This window comes from Brachycentrus maculatus, unplaced genomic scaffold (assembly GCF_059751285.1).
Source record: "Brachycentrus maculatus isolate JH-2025_06_01 unplaced genomic scaffold, ASM5975128v1 h1tg000121l, whole genome shotgun sequence".
NCBI lineage: Eukaryota > Metazoa > Arthropoda > Insecta > Trichoptera > Brachycentridae > Brachycentrus > Brachycentrus maculatus.
Genome location: NW_028280874.1, coordinates 1,909,021 through 1,935,069, shown reverse-complemented (window position 1 = coordinate 1,935,069; position 26,049 = coordinate 1,909,021). Strand labels below are relative to the sequence as shown.

The 26,049-nt window shown below is 30.5% G+C and overlaps 1 protein-coding gene across 3 annotated transcripts; it reads left to right on the top strand.

Moving 5' to 3' along the window:
• The first annotated feature begins 6,787 nt into the window (after positions 1–6,787).
• PICK1 (protein interacting with PRKCA 1) lies at positions 6,788–17,115 on the top strand. Of its 3 annotated transcripts, none has more exons than XM_088259883.1 (10): positions 6,788–6,950; positions 7,114–7,283; positions 11,473–11,584; positions 12,563–12,691; positions 13,242–13,474; positions 13,719–13,893; positions 14,763–14,956; positions 15,537–15,689; positions 15,964–16,066; positions 16,533–17,115. In XM_088259883.1, the coding sequence occupies exons 2-10, from the start codon at positions 7,174–7,176 to the stop codon at positions 16,968–16,970; spliced, it is 1,647 nt and encodes a 548-aa protein (XP_088116009.1). In that variant the 5' UTR covers positions 6,788–6,950; positions 7,114–7,173; the 3' UTR covers positions 16,971–17,115. The 3 variants fall into 3 exon arrangements, with proteins under 3 accessions (XP_088116009.1, XP_088116011.1, XP_088116008.1); XM_088259882.1 differs by lacking the exons at positions 6,788–6,950; positions 7,114–7,283 and adding exons at positions 10,350–10,512; positions 10,592–10,681; XM_088259885.1 differs by lacking the exon at positions 7,114–7,283 and having other exon boundaries at positions 6,806–6,950.
• The last annotated feature ends 8,934 nt before the right edge of the window (positions 17,116–26,049 follow it).

Sequence of the window (26,049 nt, the reverse complement as noted above, 5' to 3'; positions counted from 1 at the left end):
TATATATATATATATATATATATATATATATATATATATATATATATATATATATATATATATATATATATATATATATCCATATTTCTAAAATATCTCTATTTCTTCTCCATCTATGTATGTTGAGATGTCAAAATGTAAAAACAATTCTTATTTCTAGAAACCCAGATTTGTGAAGACAATGATTAAAACACACCCAAAATATTATAAATAAAATAACTAGTCAAATTATAGGGCCCATAAGAATTGAAAATCGTGTTTCAGGCGTCTCCCAGTATGTAAAACAATCCGGCTAGGATCTCGCATACATCTTAATAAAAGAATCTTAGCTTAGCAGAGATTTATTAATAAAAGCTTTATCAAACCAACCATATATGCTGCCGAGAACATAAAGTTACATGAGATATATGATATTTGTATAAGTTCCGACGATTTAAGTATCGCAAGTTCCCAATAGATAGACATATTTGTTATGAAAAATATTACACATTATTTTACTTTAAAAATAAAAATCTTTGAAAAAAGTCAAAAATTTTATTTTAATAAAAATATCAAGCAAATATAAAAGTTGCAGACAATAATGAAAGCACGATCCACATATGACTGCACACTCTTTTCAAATACAAAAATTTACATTTAAAATAAACGAGGACATTATTTCGGCTGTTGTTCAAGTAGGCACGAAAAAATTAATTAAGCACGTATTGGATCAATCTTCAGCAAATCTTCGTTTGATATCGATGCACACTTTACAATTTCTGGCAGAGCACGGCTTGTATCCGTCATAATTAAAGGACGTGCTTGGACTACTGGTAGGACTGTTGGCATATACCCTAATAGGTCTCCGTCTCCTCCTTCTGCTTCTAGGGCGTCTTCTTCTCCTTGCAGAACGACGTTCTTTCTTTAAATAAAAAAAACAACAAAAAATACTTATCATCGCATTTACTTCCTAATGTTTGCATGTCTTAACCTACGAATGCATATCGCTCACTCCTTTCAAAAACGTCATAAATCAAAAAACTTGATATTTCAGGAGAACGTTCTTAAAGTTTAAAAATATAATACAATGTATTTAAAATAAATTACTAGCCACTTATTGAACTTTTTAATGTGCAACAGATCTTTTTAGGTAAAACCTGAAGGTTTTTTCTCCATTTGAAAAATATTAAGTTTATTTAAAAAATAATTAAACAATACCATTTCTTAAAAATGCAAAAACAACACTATCTTCCCTGTAGCGGGTAACTATTAAGTTAAAAATATGCCTCTTTGCTGGGATATAGTACATTTTCTGGGCATTCCGAAAATATGCACAACTGAAAATTGACGATTTTTGATTTATGACGTTCTTGAAAGGAGTGAGCGATATGGTAGGCAAGTGATTTCATAACTGTTAGATTTAAGCAATGAAAAAATTGTATGGCGCCATCTGTGGGCGTCGGATGTAAGCAAGCAGAGATGCGCAAGAGAGCGGCGCAGAGCGAATAAGAGGACAGTGGTCGGTCGATTAGAAAAACACGTATATTGTTATTAAATAAACTCAATTAAAAGTTAATCTTTGTTCTCTTTGCATCCTTCCCTATTCCCGTCAACAACAACGTTCCTACATCCATATATTGCGCATTTTCTACTTTTTTGAAAATGAGCATTTAAGTTTTTATTTATTTATATTTGGCATTAACTTTATCGAATCACCCGATGGAACGGTTGTACAATACTAATTTTCCTTTTTATTTATGTCAACAAGACTAGTTTGGAGAACTACAGCTGTTCTCAACATTAAGTGAAAATACAAACGCATTTGATGAGGACATCTTTAGTTCTCGAAACAATAAAAGTAAACGTACATAAACGTTTAAGTGGTATTTTTACAAGAGTTTTATTTTTATAATTTAATCAGCATTGATGTTGATTAGTTACAAACTAAAGATACTGTTAACACGTAAATTTCATAGTTATTCCACCATCTTTGTTTTTAATAACAAGTTTTTTTAATGTGATTGGAATGAGTTGACTTAAATGTTTATAAATTTAACTAATATCAGTGATGCCATCTATACTGTACTTTCATAAATATTTTGTTCATATTTTTCCGAATTATACGACATACAAGAAATTAGTCAATGGTTTTAATGAAAATATTTATTTATAAACTAAAAAACTATATTTACCAGGCTTTACACTAACAACATTTTGAGTGTGAGCAAATATTTACATGTATTTGATCCTACAATGCCCGGACTTTTTATCATATCAATTTAAAATTTAAAAAAAAAAAACACTCGAAATATTGTTTTTATTAGATGGTATAAGTTATGTTACTAAAAATATACTTGGATAAATATTATACCTTTCCACAATGAGGACATAATTTAACTATTGCTTTTCTTCGAACCATTATATTTTTATCCACCAGTCTGGAAGCATTGATGAGATCAGTATACAATATTAGCAAAAAAGACAAATAGCATTCGATCGACACTAAAAGTGTTAAAAAATAAACTTTTCCACCATTTATTCACGAATAAATAAAAATTTAGTTTCCCGTCATTATTTCCGTTTTCGACAAAATATAACGTGTACACAAGAAAAACAAATTAGAGGAACGGACCAGTTCAAAATAAGATCTTATTTTTTTATATTGAAATTTCCTGTTTTCTTTATTATTGGGTAGGTACCTTCCTACCTTTAAATAAAACAGGGGTTTGAAGTGTAATACAATAGTCATAATTATAAAACATTTACTAAACACTGACGAATTGAACACGAAAACCCGGTTTCTGATCACCATTTCTGTAAATTATAGCACATGCTACAAAACTTATTTTTTTTACATTTAAAACGAAAGCATAATGAAAGATTGCCGTTTATTTACAACATTTTGAGTGTGTCCAAATACTTGTTAACAAATCTGGATTATCTCTAATTATAGGAGTTGTTTTTAAATTTATTTTTTAACATCTCAATATAAAGAAGAATAATGAAGTCTGGACATTTACGGGGCTTGCGACCATCATAGGCTGGTTTAAGTGATCACTTAAGTTGGTTTAACCTATCCGGGAGTGAATTTCTGCGGACAAAACTGTATCTGGGGAGTGAGTTTTTTTTGTTATTTTTTTATAATTTTATATCATAGTCGATGCTATAAGTAAAATATCTTCTTGAATAAAAAAATTCACTAGTAAACAGGATTTATCGATGTTTCGATAAATTTAATATAAATCATGTTTTAAACATTTTTTATATAAATCATGGCGTAAATCAAGTTTTGTTTCGGTCTTACATGTACGGTCATACTCCTTTGAGGAAAGTTTGGTATGGCCGAAATGTACGGCCATACTTCTTTGAAGTTAGGTATGGCAGTACATGTACGGCCATACTTTCGGACAAACCATAAGCCAAGTCGTAAGCCCCGTAAATGCCCAGACTTCCTTTTTTTTTCTGCATCAATAATATTGCCTTTTATTAATACATTAACATTTATCGATTATTTTATCATGCTCAAATGATGTAATTTATTACGTACATAATAATGTATCTTGTATAACACGGGGTTTCAGGGTTTCCATAAAAATTCACAGCCCTTGGGTTTCGGAAATCTAGCTGGTAGTTCTCATTTAAAAATCAAAGATTTTTACAGAAAATGAGAAATACACCATCGATAAAATTAAGAAAGGTGTGTTGAAATGGTTTGGGCATGTGAATCCAATGAGTGAAAAAATACAAATAAATATGAAAATTGAGGCAAATGTAGTTGTACGCAGAAGCAGAGGAAGACCGAGAAAAACTTGGCATGAGCAAGTAATTCAAATACTAAAAGTGGTCAGATGAAAAGTCGGAATAATCAGCGCGTATGTATGAGGAGTATCATGAATTTGGAAGAGGCGAAGATTGTTTGCAAAGACAGATTGGTTTGACGTTCTATTCTCTCTCCCTACGTCTGTGGCAAAGCGCCGTGATGGTTTGCTAGTTAGTTTTTAGACGACAAAAAAATATATATAATAAAATAAAATAAACTGCACCCTTAAATATGAATTGCAATATTATGTAAAATAATTCATAATAATAAGAAAATTAATATTTAAAGCTGTTAATTTGTATTTTATTACTTTTTTTTGTCTAAAAACACTGATGAATTTTAAAATGTTGATTTCAACATTGTAATCCTATTGATTTTATTTTGAATTTTATTTACTTTTGAGTTTATTGTGTATTACAAAAACGCGCTTTTGCAGTTTAATTAATAACGAGCTTATCAGTTTTCAGCTCACCCCCTTCATCGTTTCTATCGACATTCACATGCCACTTTCACTAAGTATAGTTTAAAAAACTATTTACAATTAAGTTCAAGTTCCTCCCCATGCAAACCTTCGGATTCCCCTTTTCCGAGCGATCCGCCCTTGCACAAATACATTAATGGAAGAGAAATCTGAGACGTTGAGTGTTCAGCAAATATAACTTTAGTCAGTGGTGACTGGTAGCGATCACTAATGACTCGCTTTTTACAAAATTTAACCATTTCATAACAAATATTCACGTGTCAGTTACACATTTGTTTGTTTTTCAACTAATTAAGTAGGTACCTAAATAAAAAATACATTACCCTGTTTCGAATTATCGTGTTAATTTCAATAAATATAATAATAATAATAATAATAAATTGACATCTCAACCTAGATGAAGAAGAAGAATATGGTTATTGGCTTATGTCAAAAGCTGGTAAAGTGATCACTTTACACACATGCAACATTCACCATTTTACGCCTGATTGACAACCACACTACTCAAAATTTTGAAACTCCTACATATATTATTAATCTCACGCTATACACATGGGTTCACAAGAGCCATCTATGTTAGATTGAGATCACCGTACACGTGAAAAATAAAGAATAAGAAAGATTTATTGCGAGAGACAGAGAGAGGGAGCATCTGAAAAGAAAGGCAAAAATAAAAATAAAATTGTTGAAACAATATTATTTTTATATAATTTTTATACTATCATTGATTGGCGTTTAAATTAGTAATACTAATATTAATGGTATAACAAACGTATATAATCATAAAACGCAACGATATATAAATAAATAAATAAAGATTAATCTTACTTACACAACGAATGGTAACTTATCTGTTCAAATATAGCGTCTGACACGTATATCTAAACGCTTGCATGCGCGACACTAACTTATTCCATCGCTTTGTATCGTTGCGCATACGTCTCTTTATTTTGCTCCACTCCCGTGGCATCGGAACGTATATACGTAGTTCTCTTTCTCCTTTTGTCTACGCTATATCTTTCTTCTCTCTCATGTAACGAAATGTGCCTAATAAACGTGACGCGTTCTTGAAATTTCACTTTCAATTCTCGTACAATTATTGCTTGTCGAATCGCTGCCTTCGAAGTTTCAATATAATTTAATTATCGATTATTGTTATTGAGAACGATTTATAAATCAGCGACCGATGCGCAAAAACACATTCGAATTTGCTCGTCAACCTTCCATGGCATCAGTTTCATGTAAAACCATGCAGGGTCTAGGTACTTACCTATTTGGTTATTCAGAATTTGGAAAGGATTCTGGTAGTAAGTGCTCCCACCCGCCAAAGATAGATTGCCAAATTCCATTACGAAGATATTAAACACCTACTTCACACGAAGGTACTCCAACTCGACAGTTGCGTCGAACTTAAAACGTCAAAACTTTTCCTATGCCATAATATTATAGCTCCATGGATCGCTTCAATGCGGGCTTACTCTACTTGTACCTTTTCAGCCGTTAAATTTTATTAAAAGTGTGCATTTCTACGGACTTGTTATTTTCAACTGAAATAGGTTCAGTAATGTCTTGCAATTATTTTTTATTACAAACCATTTTCCATTAAACAGCACTTATTACGATTTGTTGATATCAAACTACGTGTTCTTACACATTAATTTTCGATAACTCATGAATCGAACGAATATTGAAAATTTAATTATTCTTCAAATTAAAAAAAAACACACATTTACGACTAGGAAATGAAACCTGTTTACACCATATCTTTAGATAACAGAAATCTATGTTGTAGGCGGTTTTGGGTCTCAACAGTGACCTGTTGTTATACAATTCAATCTTTTGCTAACATCTTCTATAATCCATTCATATTCATGTGAAAATTATTTGTGAAATCCCATGAATCCTTTACCTACAAATACACTTACTAACATAAATATCAACAATTGTAGGTTTATTTTTTAAAATAAACATCTTCACAGGCATTTAAAAACCGTCATCAACGAGTTTGATTGTTAATGCCATTTTTTTAATTAATGAAGTTAATTTCTATCTCAATTTATCTGTCCAATTGCATCAAATTGATTTGATGAAAATACAAATATTTTTTTAAGAAAGGTGTGTTGAGCTGGTTTGGACATGTAGAACAAATGAGTGAGGAAAGGACGGTAAAACAAATTTATGAGGCAAATGTTAGCGGGAAAAGAAGCAGAGGAAGACTGAGAAAAACATGGCACGATCAGGTATGCCAAATACTTGAAAGTGGTCAGGTTAGGAGTCGTAACAATCGGCGGGTATGTATGAGGAGATGCATGAACGTGGAAGAGGCGAAGAATGTTTGCAAGGACAGAGTGGTGTGGCGCTTTATTCTCTATGCCTACCCCTGCGGGGAAGCGACGTGATGGTTAGTTAGTTTTTTTTTTTCAAATATTTTTTATACGTCACACTTTTCGCGTGTCCTCAATTCCTTGAATGCTCCGTTAATATTTTTTGATAATGGCAACACTACTATCGAAATTTATGAACAAAAAATAATTTCACCTGTCATTTTGACAGTATTCAGATAATTTGTAAAAATAATATTGTTTTTATCAATTCGTATTATTTATTCGTTACGTTGATTACCAAAATGATAGAATATGAAGATGATTTTTTCTTTGAGGAGGATAAAATGTATGTAGCGCTCGTTGGTAAATTATGTACCTTTATAAAACCTTATCAGTTTCACTTCCTTTGCACATATTGTACCCAATTAGAACACATTAGCATAAGGCTTATCTTTATTCTTCCCTCCCACTTCCTTTATTTTACGTTACGCTTTAATTTTGTTTTGCAGTTTACCACTGTGTGAAGTTGTTTTCCAGTGTAGAGTATTTAGACATTTATTTTTCAAACCATGGCCCTTTGGTCTGCTGGTCCTCATCAATACCGCTACGCCCAAGACCACCCTGATGTTTATTCTCAATATTATTGGAGGGAACCATCACACCCACCTGAGGATAAAAAGTTATTATTTTTTTAAATATTTTGTTTACTTAGTAGTGCTAACATTCCTTCATAATAGAGCTGCTTGAATTTTTAATTTTCCTTTTAATATTTTCACATCATCAACAACTAACCATGATCCCGTTTCCAGCAAAGCTAGATAACATAAAATTATACACACATTTCATAAAACACCCTTCAAGTAAGAATATCAATTATAAATATGGTCAATATATATAACTCCATTTTCGTGTGAAATCACCTCAATTCCGTTCTACAATTTACCTCTTTCAGGTTTTTGCAGTTTTGCTTCCTTGCAATTTGATATTTACATATCGCTCACTCCTTTCAAGAACGTCATAATATATCAAAAATTGTACATTTTCAGTTGTGCATGTTTTCAGAATGCTCAAAAAATGTACTATGTCCCAGCAATAGCGGCATATTTTTAACTTATTATTTACCCGCTACAGGGCAGAAAGTGTTGTTCTTGCATTTTGAATAATAGATATTGTTTAATTCTTTCTTTGAATATGCTTAATATTTTTCAAATGGAGAAAAAACCTTCAGGTTTTACCTAAAAAGATCTGTTGCACAGTAAAAAGTTCAATAAGTGGCTTGACATATTTTTTTAAAAATACATTGTGTTATATTATTAAACTTCAAAAACGTTCTCCTGAAAACTCAGTTTTTTTTATTTATGACGTTGAAAGGAGTGAGCGATATACCATACATAATCACGCAATGAAATCAATGTGTCCGGGAAAAAGTGAAAGTGAATATATGGTTTTAATCTGATTACTCTTTTGTCTATGAGAGTTGCATTTATTATTTCACTCGCTTGTTATTTACAAGGTTTATAGATGAATTAGTGGATCTTCTAACTAAGAATGTGTTTTATTTTAATCTGTGTTGAGAACGGGAAGAATAAACTAGTGTGGGCAAATCAGGAACTTGTCAGCATTTACTCATTGCTGGGAGAAAAGCATGTAAATCTCCTCAGGAGAAGCCAGCCTGTTGACGACAATCAACAGGCAATCCGTTCCACTAGAAGAGGGTTCGGCATTTAATCGGGTTACTATAGATAAGAGATCCGAATAAGGCGGATCTCAAGTTTAGATTGAAACTATAATTTATTTCACTAAAATTTAGCAGAATTTTGAATAGATTCAAATTCGGGGGTTAGTATTTTCACTCCGCGGAACATACTATGGCGCAGGCCCCATCACCAAATATTTTATTGGGACAATGTTTAACCGCTAATAGTTTGCGGATAGCTGATGTGCTTGCTGATGGAAGGGTTGCCTGTCTTCTGTTGATTGTCTTAGGACTCTCAGGATAACAGAACTCTGAGATAAACACCATTGCCATTCCGTGAATTGCCCTACACAATGTCCAGCAAAGCTTAAAAGTTATTATTTCTGGACAATTGAACCAGTGAAGTTCTCATAGATGTTCTGAGATGTGTGAAAATTTTAGTGTTTCGGTTACCAATCGTACTACGGCATTCAAGACTAATTTGAGCTTATCAGTCGCATAAATTGCATTGCAGTAGTCTAGTTAAGACACTCACCTTACTTGATTCTCAAGGAAGGTTTTTTTGTATCATCTTAAGTTAAGGTAGTATTTTATGAAAACGGCATTTTGTAAATTATCCGAAATTATCATTATTATTTTTACATACATGCAACTCTTCATACAAGCTTCTCATTTTTTGTATCTCCTGCCATATTGACTTTCAATAATCACCTTCATCAGCCTAACAAATTTTATAATTCAACATTGTACATATTACACATCTTTTTTACAGTTCTTTCATTATTCAATCTATCCATATATCCAAACCATTATGAAACTTCTTTATTAATAATTATATTTAGAGCATGTCCCAAGCTTTGTACTGTAATATAATACTAGATTTAATCCTCGGGAAGTTGCTTTGATCACTTTATTGTAACATTAATTGTGAAATTTTGAAATTAAAGAAAAAAATAAACCTATCAAAGCCGTGGAACATGGTACAGTGCAGGGTGTCAGCTAATTGCTACAAATTAAATAAATTAAATTATTAATAATATTAAAACACTGTTGTTAGCCAGTTTTTTCATCTACCCCAGTCCTGATCGTTTACTTATCAAGAGTAATTATAAACTCAACTCCAATCTGTACAATATTTTTTGGCATCTCTTCCCCCCTTCCAAAAGGCAAATATCGCTCACTCCTTTCAAGAACGTCATAAATCAAAAATGGTCAATTTTCAGTTGTGTATGTTTTTGGAATACCCAGAAAATGTACTATATCCCAGCAAAAGAGGCATATTTTAAACTTAATTTATACCCGCTACAGGGCAGAAAGTGTTGTTTTTGCATTTTAAAGAAAAGGTATTGTTTAATTATTTTTTTAAATGAACTAGTTATTTTTCAAATGGAGAAAAAAACCATCAGGTTTAACCTAAAAAGATATGTTGCACAGTAAAAAGTTCAATAAGTGGCTTGATATTTATTTTGAATAAATTGTACTATATTATTAAACTTTAAAAACGTTCCCCTGAAAAATCAAGTTTTTTGATTTATGACGTTCTTGAAAGGAGTGAGCGATATATGCATCTCCCGCTCTCTACTAACAGTATGTAAAAGACGCTTTTAAGCGTTTCCTGCAAACAATGTGTTAAGGTAATAATCAAATATCTATGTTCAGCATGACTAAATGGTGAATGTTACACAGTGATCACTCAAACCAGATGGTGATAGGTCCTAGGCCCCGTAATATCCAGACTTCCATATTCCCTTCGTAAAGGACTAAGAATAAAATGTGTTTGATGTTTGGTGCTGGAGATAGATGCCAAATCTTTATCCTAATTAAAATTAGAGCACTCAATTGTAATTCCGAGTTACATCATATCTTTCACGTATGCATGTATTTTATTTTATTTTTACCCTCATTTTTTAACCGTTGTTTTATTTACATTTTCTTTTTCTTTTATTTAACAAGCATCCCAAATTTGTTACTGGAAAAAAATAAATCTGTAAACACGACTGATAATTCATGTTTCAAATCGAATTTATTAGTTTCGGTGGATGTGGAGTGTAAAATGTAAGTAAAGTTATTTTACCGATGATTTTATTGAATTTAAAATATTTCCGTTGTTAACTATTGCACTTGCTATTTTGCGTAGTGATGGTTCTAAGAAATTGGAAGAAAATAAACCGGCAAATATGAATGACCATCGCGGAGAATCAAACACTGATCCGTAAGTAATATATTGTTTTTTTCTTTTGTTATGATGTATAATTAATAGGATACTTTAAGTTTTTTTTCTGTATATACAGTTCAATCGATAGTGTTCAAGATTTAGCTCCAGACTGTATTCTGAATGATCTTCGACATGAGAGATATCAACTGATATACCAGAACCTTTTGTGAGTATTTTAAAGATATTATTCCTCATATATTATTAATATGCGATACTTTAGAAATATGAAATTACTTTAAAAAGTAAAGTCTTGATATACTACGCATGTAGCGCAAATTAAAAAAAATACACTATTTTTCATACTTAGTTCTGACACTTCTAGATTTAATCATTCAAAAAGCAATTTTGTAAAAATTTTGATATAAGATAAGGTATTATTTTTATCTCACATTTAGTAAATTAAAACAAAATTATTAGATCAATAGAGAATACTATATCAAGATTTTACTTTCACAGAAATATATTGTATTTAATGAATTAAATATTCCGATAATTATACTCTAATGTACCTATTTCAGATGTGTAATGGCTAGCGAATTGGACTAGCAAATAGTGGGCATGTGACCATGCTGTGCTGTAGTGAGAAGCTAATTGATAGCTAGGAGTACAAATAATAAGCTATAATCAATACTATTTAATACCATAATCACTGTAGAGCGCATGTCCGCTTCGCACTTAGAAATCCTCTAGGAAAAAGCTTGATAGATGAACATTAGAAAGCCGAATGAATATGATTGAAAATGATAAAGAAATGTGTACGAGTTTCTTGAATAGTGTTTCCTATAGTATGCACCCTTGTAAATAAATTTGTATGATAATAAACAGTAGAAAATAATACAATCTGTTTTATTTAATATTATATATCTTGTCCCTATTTTTCCAGTGTAAATAATTCCCATATTTATATATTTTTAATCTATCGTAAATAATGTGTTTTTGTAAAATGTCTTAATTAAGGGGTATGACGATAACATCCGGAAATGTGACCATTTTAAAAGATGAGTCGAATCTGATTGGCATCAGTATAGGGGGAGGCGCCCCACTATGTCCCTGTCTCTATATTGTGCAGGTAAGATCTGAAATTGCTCATAAAAAATATACTGTTCCTAGTTATAAAAATAATTGAGACTTATTTATCTCTGTAATCTATATTATTCTATGTACAGTAGAATCCATCTAATCTGTTATCTTTGGGACTATGACTTATGGTCGGAACGAAAAAAGGTTGGATCAATAGACGTTACAAAAAAATACAAATTTACAGTAAAATAAACAATATCTGGACTCAAAACTGACTGTATTGTTCTCCATACTAAAAACATTTCAATAAACTGCACAAAATCAGTTATTATTATTGAAAAAGAGCAATACAATTTTGATTTCGGTAATAAACCTGCAAAGATGTTTTTGAATGCCCTAGGCTTTTTAGATTTGCCTATAACAAACAGGGGAAGCTTGTGTATTAGATCGGATCAACTGGAGTGGGGGACCAGCCAAGGGCGAATGAAAGCGGTATTAGTGTGTTGTGGTTCAAAAAAGATTTGTGCAAAACGGCATTGCAATTGTTTATGTTTAAAGTATAAACAAAAAACAATTACAACTAGTTAATGCATCAATATCCTTACAAATAAATCTTATTTGGTTCTATCTTACATAATTTAAAGGTCCAGTTGTGGACGTCCTCACCAAAAAATTACATTTCCAATACTGCATAAAAAAATCCTTGAAATGCAAATCTGTTCTGTTTACTGTATTCTATCGAAATGTTAATTAAAGTTGCGACAAAACGTAACCAATCTTGTGTTAAACCAATATGAAATCATTAAATTGCACCAAAACGTAACCATTTTACAAGCCATAGTTAAAATAATTTATAATGGAAATGTAGCATTTTGGTGAGGATCTCCACAGTTATATGTATTAAGTTTTATTATTGAATACATGTAAGCAAAATAACAACAACGTTATATTAATAGGATGCAGTCTAAATAACTAACCCGGGTTATGTATTCATTAAAAATATACCTAGTGTTTGATTATTTTTTAGGTTTTTGATAACACACCCGCTTCTAAGGAAGGGACTCTACAAAGTGGAGATGAGTTGGTCGGAGTTAATGGCCAATCGGTCAAAGGAAAAACTAAAGTTGAAGTTGCCAAAATGATACAATCGGCAAAAGTGAGCATATGTATTTTGAGCTTTTGAAAAATATGCGCGTGACAGAATAACAGTTACGTGATGTGTATGGTGATAGAGTTTCAAAGAAGTGCAAGGCATTTCGTCAGAGAATTGCCACTTAGAGATAGAAAACATTTTTTTTTTTTAATATTCAATTATGAATATCTCGGTATGCTAGGCCATTAACCCTTTGATTGATGAGTTTTAATGAAGATTTTATTTGTAAAAAGGCCAGGTTTTTTATTCCAAATATGTAAAAATTATATTAAGATATGTTCCAAATATGATATTAAGATATGTTAAAAACATACAAAATAATACTAACATTGGGCAAAAGAGTCCACTACAGTCCATATACATAGAGCCACCCTGCGAGAATATATTCTACTACTTTTTAAAATAATATGGTAAAATCAGTTTGAGCTATTTCTTTGCCATACCAGATACAGGCAAATCCGCAAAGGCTCTTAGTTGATATTAATTGATCCTTTGCCCGTTAGTATAACGGGCAAAGGATCAATCAATGATCTCATTTGATTATTGATTTCAGGAGGAAGTAAATATCAATTACAACAAATTACACGCTGATCCAAAGCAGGGCAAGTCCTTGGATATAATCATGAAGAAAGTGAAACACAGACTGGTAGAAAATATGTCTACAACTACAGCGGATGCGCTAGGTCTGTCCAGGGCTATATTGTGTAACGACACTCTAGTCAAGAAGCTTCAAGAACTTCAAAACACGGAGCAGATGTATAGGGGGCTAGTGGAACATGCTAAGCGGTAATTCTAATTAAAATTCATGATTACATTCATCCCCCTAAAATACCTTTTTAAAACTAGAACATAGAAAATCATGGCTTATACAATACATTTACACAATATATTTATGCCAATACATAATAATATTTATCAAGTTAAAAGACTAATTAAAAATCTAGCATTATAAACAAAAAATTAAGTATTTGCTGTGTTTATCAGTTTATTATCCTCAATCAAAAATATATCTTCTTTTTATTGTCCGTAGAATGTTAAAAGCTTACTTCGACCTGCTTCTTACGTATAAAAATTTTGGAGATGCATTCGCTTCCATTGGAGTACGTGAGCCCCAACCGCGCGCCTCTGAAGCGTTCAGCCAGTTTGGGAACTTTCACAGGCAGATGGAGAAAGACGGGATTAAAATGCTGAAAGCTGTCAAACCTGTAAGAACTTACCCCATAATTAATTAAAATAGTCTTCTCATTATTGTTCTCTAAGTCCATATCGGATCCTGCATCCACCCAATTCAAGCCTAGGTCCTATAGTCCAGAAAAATTAATCATAGACGCCTATTCTCAGAGCAAAGTACAGTTAACTCCCCTATAACGTTGAGATAAGGACTGCGTTGTTGGAGCGAATGTTATTTGTGTATTAAAATTGTATTCATAAATGTATGCGAGAAGAATAAAGAGACGCAGTTCATCGACTTTTATTTTGTTTATAATATTGTCCCCACCACACGTAACTCCTTTAAAATAGTATATAAAGGGTGGAGGGCAAATTTTTGTGTGCTCAGATAAGATTAAAATTCAAACGTAAATATGCTCGCTCTTTGTCTTTTGAGTTTCAGTACTGAGTATTATTTGATCGGTTTGGTGACGTGTTTTCTTTGTGTTTATACTCAGTACTGTTAAGAAACGAAACATCGTGCTTCACACAATTTATTGGCGTCGCTTTGTTCTTTTCGCCCTTATAATTTTGTAATTTCGGAAAATAAATAATTGACTTTCATTTGCGTGTTTCCGTCTTCCTCATCACAAGTGTTCCAGTACCGTTAGTAGAAACAGAGGTGAATGTTTTTATATTGTATTTTAATTTTAATAATGACTCATTTTAGTCATTTCCGCTGGTTTAAATGTAAAATACAAATTAAAACATCAATCCTCTATAATTTTCCCTCCGATAACGCGGTACCTATCTCAGTGTTAAAGGGGGGTTTACTGTATACAACTGTGCCAACTATCCAGGTCCTCATTGGCATTTATTTTAAGTGATGGATTAATAATAACTTGTTTAACGCACATATTTGCAGATATTATCTGATATGGGTACCTACCTCAACAAAGCCATTCCAGACACCAAGCTTACTATAAAGAAATACGCAGACACTAAATTTGAGTATCTGTCATACTGTCTCAAAGTAAAAGAAATGGACGATGAAGAGTACAGCTACAGTGCTCTGCAAGAACCACTCTACCGTGTAGAAACTGGGAACTATGAATACAGGTATGATCTGATCTTTTTCTTCTTCTTTCTTCTTATAGATCTGAGGATCTGTCTGTTCCGTTATCCGTCGTTTGTGACGTGGACTGCCAGCTATCACGCCATCGCTTTGGAGGTCTTCTTCCGTCTGGGTTCTCTTGTAGAGTAATTTGAGCCAGCCTATTTTCTTGGCATTCTATTGACAAGGGCACTCCAGAATCATCTTCACCGTCTTCCCCATCTGACTATATCCTCCGTACTACACATTTTACAAATTTCCGTGTTCCTTGTTCGGTCTCTTAATGCATTTCCAGTTATGCACCTCAATGTCCTCATTTCTGGAGATCTGATTAAATAACATATTACCATTTATGATTTTATTTTTACATTTATGATTTAAAATAACTGTTGTGCCAAATTTTATTTCGGAGAACAAATCAGGATTCTTAGCTATAAAACCATAAATTAATAGGGCTTTTCATTCTCCAAAAAAGTATTACTTAAATAGTATGAAAAAAGTAACCACGCTTGTTGTCAAGTCATCGAATAAACTATTGCATTTCTTGATAAATATTGAAAAACTTTTTTCCATTTTTTTTTTTAGGCTTATTTTACGCTGTCGACAAGATGCGAGAAGCAGATTTGCAAGACTTCGATCCGATGTCCTCGTTAAAATGGAGCTACTGGATAACAAGCATGTACAAGATGTTGTTTATCAGTTAAAAAGATTTATTACCGGACTAGCAACGTTCCACGAGTAAGTTTTGTTATTAGTTTTTATTGTATCGCTTTTAAATATAAAAAATAAAACACGAAAAGTTTAGAAGACTATTGACATTTTCATCGACTAGTGAAAATGCAAACTCGCAAGTAGTTCTAAAAACTAGTTGTGTTTTTATATAAATGAAATAAACTAAAAGTGTTTTATTTTATATTTAAATTTTCATGTTACATATTCATTAAATATGCCAAATTAATAACTACACTGCTCTAGTGAAATTATAAATATTTTTTGTTTTATTATTTTACAGTGAAACCCTTGAAGTATTAAAGGCAAACGGAAAACTGTTTCCTGTGGAAGTGGACTTGACCCAAAATGCTTTCCAGTATAAATCCACAATGGCAATTGTTCAGGTGGCCTTTTTTATTAATTATTTTTATTATTTTATTGTAAATATGTATAATATACACCATAAATAATTAAAATGATGCTTGGCTGCAAAACTTACATCTCAAGTTTGATTCCCGCAAATTACTAAAACAAATTAATAAATCAATCACTTTGTAGTCGTATATATTTGTTCTTAAGTAAAACACTATTTCTTAAAATCCACTGTGACTCGTGTTTTGATGCGTTCAGCATCATTATCAAACACCGGTGTTTAATAATAATGCTGAATGCATCAAACATGTGATGGATTTAAAATGTATTGGTTATAACCAATTTGAATTTAAATTTAAAATACTCAAACTAAATTAAGAAAGACTCATTTTAAATATGTCTGGGTTACATTTTTCATACCTTTTTTCTCCTATAATATATCTTCTACAAGTATTCAATTCTTCAAGTATTCAATTTTTTTCTTTTTGTTTCGTAAAGGATACCGAAGATGACGATGACTCTATAATACAAGAAATCGGCAAAGAAATCACCGAACACTATGAGATCAACGCCAGAAAGAAGAGAAAAGCCGAAATTAGAAATGGCGGGAATACCGATATGTCGGCCACTGCCACTCTTCTCCCGGACTTGGAAGATCCGAGGGAAGACATGAACATCTCGGAAAACACCAGTCTCCTGGCGGAATTGGGGCTGGCCGACACAAATTCTATTTCTCCTCACGCTTCCTACAGCATTTCCAACATGGACAAAAGCCTGGCCGATTCATTCTTCAATATAGATCTGAGTGATAAAAAAATGCAAGGCGGAAGCGATGACGACTTGGTTTTTGGCGAGTTTTTCAGCGCTGGGATGAGCTCGGACGACAAAATGAAACATAGTGATTCCACAAACAATTTACTGACAGGATTGGATTAATTTTTAATTAAGTATTTTCCATAGCCATAAAAAAAATATATTAAACCTCGTCCAAGTATTACAGATCTGTATAGCGCCCTACTCTTAAAGAATTTAATATATATAATTCTAAATCAAATCTCCCATATATTTTTGTGTTAAATAGTGTTTCTGTAAGTGGAAAGAATCCATGTTTTCACTACAAATTCTATTATTTTTATAAGCTTTCATCACTATGTATCCACATATATACCGTACTTATATATTGTGTAATTAATATGATCTCATTATTAACCAAAAAGACCAAACTTCTGCTATAGAAAAAATATACCAAATAATTTATCTAATCAATATTTTTTTTAAATTTGTGTTTGCCGTAGGATAGTTTTATAATCTTTATTATTATTATTATTATAAAATAGGTTTGTATAGTGAAAAAATATTTATTTATTATTATAATCTTGTTTTTTGCAAAAATCACAAATTTCTTACATACCTGTTATAATTTCAACAACAAAAAAGTCAATCACAAAACACAATCTGGTTTTAGATGATTCATTAACATTATTTTTTTTACATTTTGAGTGTTCATTTTACTGTATAGTAAAATCAATTATTTTGAGTAATTCAACAGCTAAAAAAAAACTTCATAAAATTAATTAACTTTGTTTTCACCACTTTAAAAAATTAAAAAATAAAAGTGGTGAAAACAAGGTTAATTAATTTTATAAAGTTTATAAAATGTGCCACAAAGTATCTGCGGAAAACATTCAAGAAAAAAAAATCTGTTTGATCTTTTATACAATGTATCGCATAATGAGTCTCTCAGGATATGTCTTATAGCCATGTAATATATCTTGCAAGAATGTGAAATATGTAGATACTGAATGTCAGTAAAAATACTGCCTGTGATGGTATTTTTACTGACATATTTCACAAGTACGGTGTGTCATAAGCAAAGTCTCACGGGAACTGGGAGTCGTGTGATAATAATAATGATTACTTTGGATAATTTTTACAGCGCCATTTTCGTAAGATACTACCTCAAGGGCGCTTCACTGTGAATGAATTAGGAAAAAGAAGATGGAAGAAATGATTTAGCAAATGTGTTTTTAGTTTTTTTTCTAATGATCATCTCACTCTCACTATTTCTTACCACTAGTGGAAGAGCATTCCACGCCATCCGTCCGGCAACAGCAAAAGCACGCTCGCCAAATATAGAGTGATAATGTCAGTGTTACATTCTCTAACAGAAACAAACTCCTCACTGTACGGTATGTGTGATCTATCTTAGAGAAAAAACCTTACACGTGAATGAAAGTAGGATGCATGTTTTTTCCTTCTCCATAGTGTAATGGTTAGCGTGTTTGGTTATCATGCTGGAGGTCCCGGGTTCGATTCCCAGACGAAGTCAAAATAAATATTGTGTAAGTGTTTTTTCACTGTAATATTTGTTTAATTTTACCCTGAATAGGTACCTGTATCGTAGGACCGGTCACCTTGCCTTCATATAATTAATGATCAACTTAACATCACATCAATTTAATGCAGTGCCCTATGCACCATCGGGTTCAGATAAGGATCAGTATGCACATTTTTATTTTTTATCGAGGTTTTCAAATTACTATTTTTATTTCAGTTTTTTTTCATCATTCATTATTTGCATTTGTATTTTCATACAAAATAATAGATAATAATTCCAATTTTCAATGGAAATAATAATACATAATTAGAATATGTGTATGGTAAAATTATTGAATAATTAATAATGTATTACATATGTATCTTAATTCTAGTCATTTCATAATATATAAATATACAGAAATATTTTTCTTGTGTGCTTAAATAAAATAAAAATATTTGGTAGCAAAACATAGTTTTATTTTTCACATTTCAAATCTGTTACGGCAGGTTTTATCTTTAAATGAGAAAGGCGTGTAAAAGAAAGATTTTTTAATGCAATTTTATGTTTGTACACTTCTATATTTATTATTCAACAAAAATATATTTTTAAATACAATACTTACATGAATTATTATGCCTCTAAATAATTAAAAAGTAATAAAAATTATTGGGAAACTAAAAATAGCCTAGCTGATGCACTAGGATAATAAAATCCAAAAATGATATCCATAATTTATCCTTTAGTGTATTTTGAAACGTGTTATCAGATTACACTTTGAATTTTTTTCCTGGAATGTATTTTAAACAGATTATAGCATATTAGACAGTTGAAGATTTTTTTATTATTTATAAAAGATTCCAAAAAAGTAAGACGAGAAAAGCAAGTGCATATATCGCTCACTCCTTTCAAGAACGTCATAAATCGAAAATCGTAAATTTTCAGGTGTACGTGTTTTCGGAATGCCCAGAAAATGTACTATATCCCAGCAAAAGAGGCATATTTTAAACTTAATATTTACCCGCTACAGGGCAGAAAGTGTTGTTTTTGCATTTTGAATAAAATGTATTGTTTAGTTATTATTTTAAAATATACTAAATATTTTTCAAATGGAGAAAAAACCTTCAGATTTTATCTAAAAAGATCTGTTACACAGTAAAAAGTTCAAAAAGTGGTTTGATATTTATTTTTAATATATTGTATCATATTTTTAAACTTTAAAAACGTTCTCCTGAAAAATCAAGTATTTTGATTTATGACGTTCTTGAAAGGAGTGCGCGATATGCAATAGAAAGAGTTTTATATAAAAGTAATATGATTTTTTTAAGGTATTAAAAATTAAGATTAATGTGTAATATTTTAAGGTTATATAAAAAATATATATAAAAAGGTGGTGTCTAATTTAACAAGCAATTATTAAAAACTATGATGAGTAAGTACTCTGTAATAGTTATAATAAACTTTGCAGAAATTCATTGTGGTATAATAAAATTAAATAAAGTAAAGTAACGATATTCAATTCATTACTAAGGCAAATGTTCTAACCTTTAAAATTGATCTCATTTTTCCAAAAATTAGCTAGAAAAAAATTATATAATAAATATTAATCTCCGTATTGACATTTGAGAAATCTAGTATACAATAATAGGTACAGAAAATAACTATGTGTTGTGATATATGGAACAGTTTATTGTTAATATTTATATATATAAACAAGGATATTGAGAAAAATATTTATTATGAATCTTCTTTATGTGATACACATTAACTAATTAAGTAATAATCTTTAACCAAACAAAAAGTAATCCACCCACTAAGCGTTTTTTTTTTCAATTAAAATATTTCATAACAATTGTATTTATATATTCTAGGAGTAATCCAGTTATACATTATTTTCAATTAATTATCAACATATTTTACAGTATTACTACCAAAAAATAAAGTAAATATACTCAAAAGTCATTGTCCATCTCTCAAAAAGACTATTGTTTTTTCTTCCGACAGCTATTTGCACTTGATGGTGCATAGGGCACTATGCAGGCGGACTTGTGTTTAAACCTAATTATAATTAAAATCAATTTAATATGAAATCAATTTGAATCGAAATGTTAGTTTAAAATATTCAGCTGCCAATTAGTTTTTTACTTATATTTAACATTAAAAAGGTCAAATACAAGTCAGTGTGTAGTCTCCTAATTGAGATAATTCTCTTTAAAAGATGGATAATGAAGTATGTATGACCTCTGAAGTACGGATTTGACCTGAATTTTAAGTCATTTACTTACCTAATCTTAAAATCAACCTTAAACCTTAAAGCAAATTATCATCAAATTTGAATAAAATTATATTTAGATTAGATGGGAGGTTTTCTGGCAACTACGGAGGAAATATTCCACTATTCATAACCCAAGACCAATGTAAAATTTTACCTACTACATATAAGTCCTGACCAAACAACCTTTTGACTTATCCGAGACTGGCCAAAATATACTAGAGCCCATTTCAAAAGAGATCAACCATGTAATTAGTTAAAATTTTCTAGCTGCAGTTTTCAGATAATAAAAATAGTTTTTTTTTTATTCAAATATGTAATAAAAACAGCAAGTCAAATAAAATGTTTTATATATCAAAATAGTTTTACCAGTACAATATTAACCAAACATAACATGTAAAAACACTAACGATAGCTGGTACCAAAAAAATGTTAATAATATAGTTAATTTAAATAATTTAAAATTAATGTTTTAATATAAAAGTGCCTCGGAGAGATGCGCCAAATCGATCGGTCACATGTTGAGACGAACGAGTTTCCTGCACCTGATAATAGAGGAAACAAACGCCAAAGGATGCCACCGTGAATATCTTTGTGACCTATATGAGGATATGGAATGGCGAAGGTGTCATTTGTTGCTGCAGACCAATCCACAGTACTGAGACCACAGAAGAAGATAAAAGTTAAAGACTAAATGTTATCAAAATCAGTGAGATTTTTTTATGCAGTAATGCTGGGAGGTTTTGTAATTTGAAAAAACACTAAAAAAGAAGCCAATATAATCAAAATCATAAAAAATATTTCACATTTTTACGATGGTCGAACATGTGATTGAACTATTATCATCATGTCCTAAAGACGAACATTTTTATTATTATTACAATATTTAGTTTCTTTTTCAGGCGGTACATCAAATGTCCGCTGCATAACATGAGCAGCCATTTTGAATATATTACAAATATGAGAAATACAATAAATATTTCATAGCAATATTTTTATTTAAACTCACAACTTATAAATCAACACATTGTTTGCAGGAAACGCTTAAAAGTGTCTTTTACATTATGTTGGTAGAGCAGGAGATGCCTAGAAGCGTTCTATTTGCTTATTTTGATAGAGCGCAAGATGCCAAAAAACATTGCACATATCGGAATTGGATTTGTAGTTGCTTGTGATTAGTATGTGACCCTAATTAGTATACTAATTAGGGTCGGGGTTAATGAAAAAACTGCCCGACAACAATGTGTTAATAGCATGTTTAAACAGTATATATTTATATTTTTCTCGCGATCTTAAAAACAATGATTTTTTTATTGGGCTCTATTCAAAGTCGTCCCGGGCTGCATATTACAGGGGGTCCAACAACCCTGCCATAGATATTTGTTGTGAAATTTCTATGGGTTTAAAAGTGGCGAAAACCTCCCATTACATGATTCTCAGTGCTCTTTTTTGTTGCAATTTACGTACAGTATAAACTACATAAAATATATACTTTAATTTTATGGACTTAGTTAGTATTGTAAATTTTATATATAATACACAATAATTATAAAATACAATGCCTCCTTACAATGTGTTTCTTGTGGGGAGTTTTTTTTTTAATCCATCTTCAGTCCATATTTCTCAAAATTTTATTGCAAAATATCTTATTGCCATTATTATTTTGTTGCAAAATATCTTAAAGCCAGTATTGATTAATTGCAAAATATCTTAATGCCATTATTAATTTGTTGCAAAATATCTCATTGCCATTATTATTTTGTTGCAAAATATCTTATTGCCAGTATTATTTTATTGCAAAATATCTTATTGCCATTATTATTTTGTTGCAAAATATCTTATTGCCAGTATTATTTTATTGCAAAATATCTTATTGCCATTATTATTTTGTTGCAAAATATCTTATTGCCAGTATTATTTTATTGCAAAATATCTTATTTTCATTATTTTGCTGCAAAATATCTTATTGCCATTATTATTTTTTGCAAAATATCTTATTTTCATCAGCAATATCTTGTTGCCAGTATTATTTTATTGCAAAATATCTTATTGCCATTATTATTTTGTTGCAAAATATCTTACTGCCATTATTATTTTATTGCAAAATATCTTATTTTCATTATTTTGCTGCAAAATATCTTATTGCCAGTATTATTTTATTGCAAGAAATCCTCTTACCATTATTATTTTATGGAAATTATCTTACAACCATTTGTAAAATAAAAAATATATGTTTATAAGATAACTTTTGATTTATAAAACCAATAAAAAAAGAAAGTTATACACATGATTTTTGTTTTTTTATTTATTTTATAAATTATATTTGAGACCTTAGAATTAAGAGACTAAAAAAAAGTACTAAAAAAACATAAGTGATCATTAATAATATAAACATAAGTGATCACTTCTTATATGAATATGTATTAAACTGTGAAAATAGTTTGTAATTTAATGAATACTTTTTAAATTTGAATTTAGTATCTTGTATAAAAGTATATAAATAAATACATAAATAGTATTTTGATCAGTACATATCGTCAGCTTGATCCATCGTGCCTTACTATCTGGAATCAATGGACAGAAGAGAGTGAAAATATTACAATTTAACCATCAAACATAATTTGATTTTCAAAATACACTTATAACATTAAAATCACTTTATATTTTATTATAAACTCTGTCATAATGTTGACCCGTTTTGAACCAAACAGCTGCTTCCTTGTTGGTAAATTGAAAATTGTCTGACTAGCGTTTGAATATTTTCCAAATATGGTTTGCAATCCATGAAAGCATATGTCTTTTCAATATGGACTTATGTATACCGTAGAACGGGGCTACTTGAACTTTGATGTATTACTTGAGCCCAGTACAAAAAAAATTAAATCTCTATTTGGTCTACAATAATAAACATATCGTGACAATAAGTGTCACCTGCGAGGGAAACAATGAATCATGTCGATACATTCATTATTGTAGACCAAATACAGATCTAAATATTTTTTTTGCACAGGGCTCAAGTAACACACCAAAGTTTTTTCATAGGATATATTGTACAGTTTCACTATACATAGAATCAGATCGTTAATTTTTAAATATTGTAATAATGGCTTCTAAGGTAAGTCATTAAAAAAAATCGTTGGTAAATAAAACAATAAGACTAATTAAAACTAACACTATCTACGTAACATTTTTTTTTGTTATTGGAAACGATTCCTGTGTCTGCAACTGTCAATCAATACAAAAAATAACCACTTGAGATTCCTACCCAACCTCTTCTCATCGCCAATTCAAACAAGATTTTTTTTTATAGAGTTTAGTTTTTTTCACAAGAAAGAAAGTGTTGCTTCGAAAGCGATTGACATTATAAACAGGCATATAGTGATTTAACAGAGTAATTTTTTAAATATAATAATAACAAAATAGAAAATCACAAAGATAGTGCTTCAAATATTAATTATACACTTTTCTATGTTTCATTTATAGGTAGGAATACAAAGTACTTTTGGAAGTCAAGATAAGCTGACGATATACACAAATATATGAAGTGTTAGGAATTATGACACTTGTTAATGAGTACGAACCTACATATGTATCGGTGGAAAGTCATAGTATATATTTCTGCATACAAGACATAATTATAATAATGCATAAATATGTGGATGCATTTAGGATTTTTATAAATTGTTTATTGCATAATTTTACAACATATCTTCTTAGAATCGAAAACTAATTGTATTAAATGATGTTCAATCAAATTACAGACTTTTAAATTAATAAGCGATTATTTTTAACAAACTTTAGATATATATTTATGCACTTACAAGTGGTCCTTGACTTTTTTTTAGCTATCCCAAATACAAGACATCAGAAATTAAGAATATGAACAAAGTGTTCATTCATCTTGACGATAGTAGAAAAATATGATCCCATTGGAGAACACATATTTCATTAACAAAGGCGATTTGAAAAGATACACCCGTATTACAGGACACATTTTCAGGAAGAAAAAAAATTAAGTATTCTTGAAAAATAAAATAGAAAACAGATATGCTAAATATTTTACATATTTTAAATATTCTTAAAAATATTTTTTTTTTTATTGTTTTTCTTCTACGCATTTGAACTGCCATACATATTTTAGAAGCAAAGTTAAGGACCACCCGTATTAGTTATAATATTAACAATTTTATCAATTAAAATTATTGATTTTCATAAACATATAAAATTTATTGGTTCATTTTAGAGAGAATTTTCATCCGCTCAATATTAAAATTATTTTAAAAATAAATCACCTTATTTTCAGAGCTTAAAGGATTCAAAATGTAAGCACCGAATTGTTAAAAAAATAAACTAATCATTTTATACACCAATTTTTTTTCAAAAAAGCATCGGTTGAAAATTACAAGGCAAATCTAACGACTAACAACAGAATGCTACTATGTATCATCATTAGCAAATGTGAAAATCTACTTTCTTGTTTAATTTACAGATTCCTTCTATAATTTACCGATCTGGGAACAAATGAATTACCATTTGTGTTGTTTCTATGTTGTGGAAGCATTGCAGCGAAAATAGTGACATTACTACAAAATGGGGTATTTTCACAATGCCTCCGTAAATAAATCAGCCTCCGTAGTGTAGTGGTCAGCGCTTTTGGCTACCGTACTGGAGGTCCCTGAATTAGATTTGTAATTATTACCTCTATAATCCGGACCCCCGCTAATCCCAACACCTCTTTAATCTGAACGCCCATTCATGCCTAGAATGGGCTGACTAAGTGGATATTCCTGTGCCAGTGAAGATGCTTTTACATAAATCACGAGACAAAGTTTTTTACTTGTCATTAAATAAATTTCAACCAACTAAAATATTTGTTTTCTTTAAAAAAGTTAAATAAATGCATTTAAAATTTCACAATACATATTAGTTATATTTGATAAATATACCCTACAGGTTCTCTGTACTGTAATCCAAACGCTCCACTAGTCCAAACAGAGGGTAAATTTTCGACGTTCAGATTATAGAGGTCCTGCTGTACTTAGTAAGTTAGTTTAAAGAAGCTATGCTAAACAACAAAAATTGTGAAGCAAAATTTACCATGATTTTGGGGCAAAAGCAGAAAAAGTCCCGATGTGAAACTATATCTCGCTGGTAATTATGGTGGTACATTCCGCGAAAATGCCGTGCAAATTTCAACCGCCAGAGACGATATAAACGCCAGTTTGCATTTATTATATACCTTGCTTATTATGTACAAGATTTATTGATCATGAAGTGGATTTTTGTTTCTTCTAACATTTTTAAAAAAATATTTAAAATTTAAGTTTTACTTAGTAAATACCACTTTTTCTAAAAAAAATCTACTGTGACAAGTGTTTCGATGCATTCTGCATCATTTTCAAACACCGTATGTGAAGCTAATTCCA